Source organism: Anoplophora glabripennis, unplaced genomic scaffold (assembly GCF_000390285.2).
Source record: "Anoplophora glabripennis isolate ALB-LARVAE unplaced genomic scaffold, Agla_2.0 scaffold814, whole genome shotgun sequence".
Lineage (NCBI taxonomy): Eukaryota > Metazoa > Arthropoda > Insecta > Coleoptera > Cerambycidae > Anoplophora > Anoplophora glabripennis.
Window position 1 is genome coordinate 112,635 of NW_019416908.1, and position 10,484 is coordinate 123,118.

General features: G+C 33.1%; 1 protein-coding gene across 3 annotated transcripts in view; it reads left to right on the forward strand.

Annotated features, from left to right (window-relative positions):
• The window catches only part of LOC108914134 (zinc finger protein 773-like), a 29,721-nt gene extending 21,163 nt beyond the window's left edge, over positions 1 to 8,558 (forward strand). For 2 of the 3 annotated variants that reach the window (XM_018719858.2, XM_018719859.1), the window contains exons 3-5: positions 2,775 to 3,014; positions 3,202 to 4,185; positions 7,443 to 8,558. In XM_018719858.2, the coding sequence (XP_018575374.1) occupies positions 2,775 to 3,014; positions 3,202 to 4,185; positions 7,443 to 7,595 (1,377 nt within the window). In that variant the 3' untranslated portion in view covers positions 7,596 to 8,558. The remainder of the gene's footprint in view (positions 1 to 2,774; positions 3,015 to 3,201; positions 4,186 to 7,442) is intronic. The other variant, XM_018719860.2, reaches the window with a different exon arrangement.
• Positions 8,559 to 10,484: the final 1,926 nt, after the last annotated feature.

Sequence of the window (10,484 nt, forward strand, 5' to 3'; positions counted from 1 at the left end):
AAATTAATGTAATAGTTTCTTTTATTTCAAAGAATCAAAAAAAAATATCTTATAGTCTTTCCAAAGTCATTTGAACTTGTATAAAAACGCCTAGCAATAAAATTTAATGAGTTTCATAGGCATCCCTAAAAAAGTTTTCGGTAAAGGTAAAAAATAATAATTTGTATATAATGTGTAGAAAATTTCTATTATATGTTCATTTGGCCAACAACATATTTTAATTATTTATGACCTCAATTTTCTTTATGTGTACAAATTATAAATTGTCGAATTACGTCTCTCGTCAAGTCGTCTATATTTTTAAATTGTTGTTTTTGCTTCCTCTTTATGCAATGATCTATAACACCTTGTTTAATAACATGAAAAATTGTAGACACTGAAACTTTAATTAATATGTGAATTCTTTTTATAATTTCATTATCTGATTTTTCATTTTCTTCCTTTTTTAAACAATCGTAAATATTTCAAATGAGACGCAGACATTGAACATGTAAATCTTTATTTTTAAATTCTAAATATGTTTCATCAACAACCGGTTCTACTAATTCAATATTGTCTGGCGGTATTTCGTTTTGTTCCGTTTCAAAAGGTCTGCAAAATGCCACATTGTAATAATACTAGTAAACAAAATATCCGTCTTATTTCTATCTTTCGCAATTGCAATATGAATGATTAATAGAAGGTGCATAATAATATAAGAAATTAAAATTACCTGAATCACACCAAATTCCGCATTGCTGCACTGCACTGCTAGGCAATTTGTTAATATCTGAAATTTATGGCCGGTCGCCAAGTGCGGCTGTGTGTGTGCGGCGTTTGTCCGCGCGCGCATTCTTCAACTGGGCGACCAGACCTATATATGGGTATGGCTAAATAATTATGGGAAACCGGAAGCTGTTCAAATGTATAACTATTATCAAAACGTTTGTAATATGATCCCATATATCATTTTTTGTAAAAAAAATACAGGGTGATTGATTTTTTCCAAGAAAATTCGGTTATTTGCCCATATTTTTTTAAAGTGATGTTCAATTGTTTTTCTAATTACATATTTTGATTATGCATGACCTTTTATCTTAATAATACAGGATTATATTGCAATAAAAAGAGAATAATTATTGTCACCCTACAGAGTGAGTCAAATCGATTAGATTCCAATTCGATTCTCGAGACATATTCTACTGCCAAATCAGAGACATTTTAGACAGGCCGGATTCATTTTCTTGATATATTCAACCACTTCTATGTTTCTGCCATTAAATTGGTTAGAATAAAAATAAATGCTGCTCTATAACTTTTCAACATATAATCAATTTATATTTTTCTTTGTAAATTTCAGCTGTTTTGTTTTGAAACTATAGTCTAAAAAGATACAAAAGCGTTTTTGTTGCTTGCCAATGATATGTGTACAGTGTAGGAAAGTACCGATGGTCTATCAGAAGTTACGTGAGAGCGATAAAGTAAGCCATAGAAATCCATGTGATAGACAAGGATGGGTATAATGAAGGCGTCTAATAGTCAACGCCCATTTCGCCCTTCCACAAATAAGAAGTGGATCTTATTTGTGGAAGGGCGGTGACTATGAGAGGCCTTCATTATAGCCATCCTTCTCTATCGCATGGATTTCTATGGCTTACTTTATCGCTCTCACGTAACTTCAGATATACCATCGGTACTTTCCTACCCTGTATATTGTAATTATGAGAAATATGGGGTGTTTTATGTAAATGTAATTAAGATGTGTTTTTAATTTTGTTAGGACTTTGTTATGACAATAATTTATTTTATTATGGGCGCCATAACGTAAAACTTTTTTTTTATTTCTTTTTTCATGATTTCAGTCACAGTCTACAACTATACTACCTATATTGTCGAACTATACTACTTATCAGAAACTTTAATCGTGTTAATGATGTTTGAAAAAAAATTAGTAAGATTGTAATTTGTTAAATTTTTAAATTCATGTTTTGACCTTGATTGCTTGTGTATTCAAAAACAGCTGCCAGGAATCACATATTTAATTTTTTTTTAAATTACAGAAACACCTGTTGGCGATCCTTTTGATTACACTTTCTAAACGTGTGAAATCTACTGAAAAATTTTAAATGTACTCTATTTATATATTAATATACCCTGTATTTCCCCTATTTTTTAAAATAATGATATATTATCAGAAAGAAGAAAAAAATGGTCTATTTACACTTTTTCCAGATATATTTCAGAAAATGGTAAGATGTATTTCAGATTTATCAGAAAACGTCATATTTATTATAGATATACATAACAATTTTACAAGGGACATAAAATATTCCTTGAAAACTAAAATGAACTTATGCATTATAGACATAAATCTAAAAAACTTAAACGTACCGTAACAGGTCAACATTATGTAAAATTGATAACGACAGCATTAAAATTTAATAAAATGCATTTTATGTTTTCTGAAAAACAATTTACGCTTTCTGAAATAGATATCTAATCTAATACACAAATACTGCCTTCTGCAGTTAAATTTATTAAAATGAAATTGAAATTATGCTTTTTGAAATACAGTCGGGAAGTGAATATCACCTCTAGTAATTCGAAGACAAATAAAAAGAGGAAATATCTGATTGGAGAATCGAATTTGTCTTGAAATTGATTTTTTTCCAAATAGATAATGAAAGCGAACATTCCTTTTTGTTCTTACAAGAAAGTTTTGGAACATCCCACGGTGGATGTATAGAAGGCAGCCCAACGAAAAGAAGGAAAGCTATTGATATGTGAAATTTCAGTTTCCTTTTCAGGGTACTCAAATAATAACCTTGCCCATTACTATGCCGGGGGCGAAACCGGGCGATCCCCAACAAACTGTTCAGATACAGGTGGTGAATCCCCAACCGACGCCCGTTTCGCAGGCTAGTCCCGCCAGCTCACCCAAGTACCAGATCTCCCAGATACCAATACAGGCCTTCGGACAGGGCGCGACCGTCCTAACGGTCGCATACAACTCCAACCAGGAGGGCATTCAGATTGTGAGTAGAAATGCAATAGTATAAAATGTACATACTACAAGCTCCAAATTTTGAAAATTTTATTAAAGTTTAAATATATTTTTGATTATATTAAAAAAAAAATTAAAACAGGAAATTTAAAAAACTTCCTGTAACGGCGACCACGTAATAGTCTCATAATTTTATAAATGTTTGTTCTTGTTTACAGTTAGACGGCCAAAACGGCATGCCCGAAGGAATGACGGTGGTAGCCGCCCTCCAACCCCAAGACATCCAGCTGATCCAAACGCAGGCGGAACCCGAAAAGCCAGATAAAGAACCAACGCCCGTAGCCCTGATCAAAAACGAAATCAACAGCAAAGACCACGAATCGGACCCCACAGCTACGGCTTCCATTTCCATCCCCGCCCAGTACCTCCAAAACACCAACATACAAGAGTACCTACAGAAGATGCAGAACACCACGCTGCCGCTCAGCCTACAGCAATTCCTCAAGTTCAACACCACCGACATCAAGCGGGAGCAAATAACCGAAGAAGGGGTGATAGAGACGGTGAACGTCGCCACCACCGACGGCCAGGGCCACCTCGTCATGCAAGAAGTGACGACGGCCGAAATGGAGACGGAAGAAAGCGTGGACGATCCGAACGACAAGGGCAAGAAGAAGAAGAAGTACAAGAAGAAGCCGCCGAAGCCTAAGAAGCCCAAGCCGGGTCAGGTGCACATCGCCACGGCTCTGGACGGTACCACGCTCTTCTGCTGTCCCGAATGCCACATGGCCTACCCCGAGAAGGAGCTGCTGGAGCAGCACCTGGTGGGCCACAAGATTGAAAGGCGTTTTATCTGTGACATATGCGGGGCCGGCCTGAAACGGAAGGAGCACCTAGAGCGGCACAAGCTGGGGCACAACCCCGAGAGGCCGTTCGTCTGTTCCGTGTGCATGAAGGGTTTCAAGAGGAAGGAGCACCTGAACCTTCACTTTGTGATCCACTCGGGTGAGAAGACGGAGATATGCGGCGAGTGCGGCAAGGGGTTTTACAGGAAGGACCATTTGAGGAAACACGCCAGGTCGCACATTACCAGGAGGGCCAAGGAACAGGCCGAAAGGGCGCAGGAGATGCTGACCAAAGACCCGACGGGAAGCAACGGCACCGGGACGGCGCAAGTTACCATTCAAGTAGGCGGGATAAATGTGAGTACGATAATTCGGTATATTGTTTAAAGATGAATGGATGAAGTGAATATTCATGTATTTGCTAACGTATTCCTGCCCTTAAATATCACCTAGTCTCTAGAAAAGTGATTAATTGTAAATCGAACCAGACTGATTATTTAGACCATTTGATTTCCACTAGACACTTGTTTAGATGAATATTTGTGTATTCAATAGTAAATATTTATATATGAATATTTGATAAAGTTGTCTGTCTTAAGATACCTACCTAAAATCTTATTATGTGTGAACAGAGGTAGATCAAATATTTGGGTCCTTTGATTTCTGTTTTACTCTTGTGTAGGATATATTCGAAGTCTACGAATATTCCTTAGAGAATGTTAATGTATGAATATTTGCTAGAGCAGTCTGTACTTACAGTTCACTCTAAATATGGAGATAATTTATTATTTGCGAAATTAGACCGAATATTATGGCTCTTTGATTTCCATTCTACGTTGAAGTAGACAAATAGGTACTCCTAAATTCTATGAATATTCACTAGTAAATGTATATGAATATTACTAAAGCAATATCTTTACATATCACCTCAAATAAGAGATGGTTATGGTTATTTGCCAACAATTAGACTGAATATTTGATATTCATGTTAAACTTGTCTGTAGAGAATATTCATTAATTCTATGAATACTTGATAAGTGATGATAAGTAATGTTAAAATCTCATCTTTAGAAAAATAATAGTCTGCGAACAGAGACAATTTGAATATTTTGGTCCTTTGATTTCCATCCTTGTGTGGATAAATATTCGTGAATTTTATGAATATGTGTTAGTAAACATTCATGTATAAATAAAGCAGCATGTCCTTACATATCATATAAAATGTTGAGAGAAATGAAAATTTGTAAAATTAGACGGAATATTAATTTCTCCACTTACGTAGATGAATATTCATTAATTATACGAATATTCGCCAGTGATTGTAAGAATATTTACTAAAGTAGTCTACCCCTAGATATTACTTAAAATGTCATCTATAGAAAAATAATTGTCTGCGAATAGAGACTAATTGAGTATTTTGGTCCTTTGATTTTCATCCTATTCTTGTGTGGACAAATATTCGTGAATTTTATGGATATTTGTTAGTTGTTATTCATGTATGAATACTTATTGAAGCAGTATGTCCTTACACATCATCTAAAATGTTGAGAGAAATGAGCATTTGTAATGTTAAACCTAATATTCAAATTTTTAAATTTCATTTCTCCACTTATGTAGATGTATATTCATTAATTATACGAATATTCGCTTGTCAACATTTATGTATGAATACTTTGCTAAAGCAGTATGTCCTTATATATCACCTAAAATGTTAAAAGAAATAAGCATTTGTAAAGTTAGACTGAATATTCAAATTTCTAATCTTTATTTCTCCACCTATGTAGATGAATATTCATTAATTATAATATTCGCCATTCATGTATGAATATTTACTAAAGCCCCGACTGCCTTACATATAACATAATATCATTCTTATCTTTTAAAAATTTGTGAACAGAGTAGACTGAATATTTACATTCTTTGATTTCCATTGTACAAGTATGCAGACAAATATTTGTAAATTCTATGAATATGTACTAGGGGACATTGGTTTATGAATATTTGCTGTTCTTACATATCATCATACAACCCAATATTTGGGTCTTTGAATTTTATTCTACACTTGTGTAGACGAATATTCATTAATTCTATGAATATTAATATAATGAAGATTCATGTTTGATATTTGATAATGCACTATGTTAGATATCTTTAGAGAAATGATTGTGAACAAACCTAAACCGAATATTTGGGTCATTTGATTTCTATTCTATGTTTGTGTTGACAAATATTCGTAAATTCTACGAAGTATTCTGTCTTAAGATATAACCTAAATCTTCAGAGAAATTATTATCTGTGAACTACTATATAGAATATGTTCATAAGTCTGCGAATATTCGGTAGAGTTCATGTATGAATATTTGCTAGAGCAGTCTGTACCTCCAGATCATTCTAAATCTGGAAAGATTTTATTATTTGTAGAGTTAGACCGAATATTATGGTCCTTTGATTTCTATTCTATAATTTAAGTAAACAAACACTTTTAAACTTGTGTATAGAAAAATATTCATTAATTCTATGAATATTTGATGTGAACATTCATGTAAGAATATTTACTAAAGCAGTTTGCCCCTAGATATCACTTAAAATGTCATCTTTTGAAAAATAACTGTCTGCAGAGACAAATGGAATATTTTGGTCCTTTGATTTCCATCCTACATTTGTGTGGACAAATATTCATAAATTTTATGAATATTTTTTAGTAAACATATATGTATGAATATGTATATTCTTACACATAATCTAAAATGTTGAGAGAAATGAGCATTTGTAAAGTTAGACTGAATATTCAAATTTCTAATTCTCATTTATGTAGATGAATATTCATTAATTATACGAATATTCGCCAGAGAACATTCACGTATGAATGTTTGTTAAAGCACACTGTCTTTGCATATAGCATAATATCTTTTGAAAGTTGATTATTTGTGAACAGAGGTAGACTGAATATTTGGATTCTTTGTTTTCCATTGTACAAGTATGTAGACAAATATTTGTAAATTCTATAAATATGCACTAATGGACATTGGCATATGTATATTTGCTGTTTTTACATATCATCATAGACCGAATATCTGGGTGTTTCATTTTTATTCTACACGTAGAGGAATATTCATTAATTCTATGAATATAATTATAATGAACATTCATGTATGAATATTTGATAATGCAGTCTGTCCTTAGATATCATCCAAAATATTTAGAGAAATGATTATGTGTGAAGAGAACTAAACTGAATCTTTGGATTATTTGATTTCCATTCTACGTTTGTGTAGGCAAATATTCGTAAATTTTACGAATATTCTCAAGTATTCATGTATGAATATTTACAAACCGAGTTAGACTGAATATTTAGGTTTCAGATTTCTATTTGTGTAGAGGAATATTTGTGAATTATTTATAAGTATTCATCTGTGAATATTTACATTTGCTGAAGAATTCATTCAAAAGCTAATTATTTGTGGATACAGACAGATAAATTATTCTGGTAAATATATTATGTTAAATATTTGCCAAAGAATACGAACTTTTCTCCTGTGTGTGTGTTTTAACTGTATATCTGTACACAAATAGCTCGGAACTGCGATGTTTATCTCTTCTTACCTTTGTTCCAGGTGCCAAACTCCCAGATCCAGATCCCAGTCCAGATCCAGGTGCCGCAGCACCACATACAGGTCTCTCCGCACAACGAGGAGGAAAGCGAAAACCCAGTCAGCACCGTCGTCTTGCCAACAGCCTCCGAGGGTTTGTCCATACTACCCAATTAAGTTTCTTCAAGGCTCGGACTCTAAAACAGTTTTGGTCCTTCGGACCTGTCTATTCAAAAAGACAAAAACAAAGGTCGTTAAGTTTGTTAGGCCTCCGGGATATGGTTCTGTGTACATAATAGCTAAACATTTTTCATATTTATTGCCCGCGGATGCGGTTGAGGTTCGCCGCTGGCCGGACGTATTCGCGAGTTAATTTTTTTTGTTCCATCAGTATTATTTTGCAATATTGATAAAGGCCGAGGGCATCGAATATGTCCGGTCGGGTGGGTTCTAGATGTCGGCCATGCCCTTCATGTTACTACCGAGCTCGAAAATTCTTCGGAATTGTAATCGTTTTTCTTAAATAAAGTGGACCAAAAGTGTCTTTTTTGAGTTTGGCGGAACGTGAAGAAAAACAAGAGCCCAAGATATGACAACCCCTATTTTTATTTAATTTATGCTTTACTATCATATTTTTTACTTCTATGTACAAAAATAATTATTTAAATTTAGCGTAGCAGGTTTTGGGTATTTTTTTTTATGATTATTGAATATTTTTTTAATTGCATCGAAGAATACGGAATTCTTGCGGACGGGTTGTCCCGATTATTGTTAACATAACCTCAATTTCTCGATCGACATACAGGATGTCACGATTTAGAGGCGTACAGGGTTGTCGATGTATCTTGGGAGACGTGTTTCTTTTGGAAAACGCTGAAAGTAATAAAATTCTGAAAATGGTGTTACATTTTCAGTGGCTATCGCTCAAATGTCGTGTAAAATTTTTTTTTATATACTGGGTGTTCATAAAAAACGCTGCGAGATGTACCTCTAGCATTTTCGATCACATTAAAAAAAAGATGGACGTTAACGACTCCAATAACACTACAAACTGACATTTACTGAAATTTTTTTGCTAGGCCTACTTTAAGAGGGGTTTATAACAAATAGGCAACCAGCAATACATTTTTATAGATTTTATTACACAGTTTGTTTAAATATGAATTAATGTACAAATAACATACTTTCCCCCATTCTAACGCAGATTTTCTATAAAATGGAGTTAGTTTGAAACTCAAATTAGTTTTTATTGCGAAGAAATTTGTAATTTACGATGCAAATTATAAATTTCTTCCCACCAAAAAGTTATTCAAGTTTCAAACTAACTCCATTTTATATAAAATCTGCGTTAGAATGGAGGAAAGTCTGTTATTTGTGCATTAATTCATATTTAGATGAGCTGTGGAATGAAATCTATAAAAATGTATCGCTGGTTGGCTATTTGCTATAGAGCCCTCTTCATAGCAGGCGATTGTCAATTATTTTTTAAGTGGAACAATATACAGTGTGGTTAAAAATAAAAGACACCGTTTTTGAAGCTAGAGATTCCAATAAACTATATATACGAGAATATATACAAGGTGCAACAGTTTCTATCTTGCTAACTTCAGGAGCAAATGAAAAGATAAACATATGTCGAAAACTTATCCGTTTTCGAGATACAGGGTGTTCAAATTCCACAACGAAAAAGCATTTTACAAATAATTTAAAACGGTTTGAGCCGGAGAATTCTTAATTAACGTATGTATTTATTTATTTGAGTGTAATAAAATTATTAGAATGTGTAAGAAATTGACACACAGGGTGTTATTTTTTGGGGAACCCCACCACCTTTTACCACCCGTTTACATTTTTATAAGTACGTTGCCAGTTTACTTTCATCAATAGAAAATTAATTTTATTCGAGAATTTCATTTTACATTTGGAGGAGTATTTTTGGCATAAAAATAAGAAAAAAGGTATACATGAACATGAATCCTAAAGTGATCTTGTCTGTTTAAAAAATTGTTCAAAGATGAGTTTTTATACGTTTGAAACCATCGCAGTACCCTTGGAAAGCATTTAGAAAAGTATATACAGGGTGTCGTGCTTAAATATGATACAAGTTTGTAACTTCTTTATTTTTTGGCCGATATTTCAAAATTTTTTTTAATTAATTGTAGGGTAAAAAAACTCTTATCTGACTGTGATACTGCTGTTTTTTATTAATGCAATACACTGCCAACTAGTGCTCGTCTGAAGATGTATCGAATTTGATGAAACTTGGTGATAAGACATTTTAAGGGATTCTGAATGAGAATACGTAATGTTTTTTGAAAAAAAATCCCTAATACCAATTAGCTGTTTTGACGTAAAAAAAACGCGTCCTATTTGCCGTGAATTACATTAATAAAAAGAGCAGCATTACAATTAGATAGTTTTTTTCATCCTACATTCTGAAAAAAGGAATTTTGAAATCGGTCAAAAAACAAAGAAGCTACGGCTTGTATCACATTTAAGCGTGACATCCTGTATAAATTTCCTTATTTTTTTTTAATTTCTTTTTTTTTCTTTTCTAATTTTCGTATTTTTGTGGAATCCTGTACATGACGAAACAAAATCCTTCGAACACCCTGTATTTCAGTAAAATAAGCATTGAAGATTTTTCTGTATCACTTCAAATCCCTGGTACATACCAAATTTTACAAAAAAACAAAAATCTCAAAGTAATTTTTGTATTGTCTAACGTTAATTAAATAACTACAGGGGTACGTTCAAAAAATGTTACTGGGTAATCATGGGGGCGGATCCCAAAAAAGTAACACCCTGTGTGTCATTTTCTTACATACTCTAATATGTTACAGGAATAAATACTACGTAACTAATTGTAAGAAGTTTTTAAAATCGTTGAAAAAATATTTTTTTCGAAGTGCAAATTTAACACCCTGTATCTTGGAAACGCTTCGATTTTCGATATAAAAAAAAAGTTAATTTCTTTTAACTCCTATCTGCTCCTGGGAATATCAATATAAAAACTGTTATATCATGTATATTTCAAGACATACGTTTTTCTTGAAAACGTATATT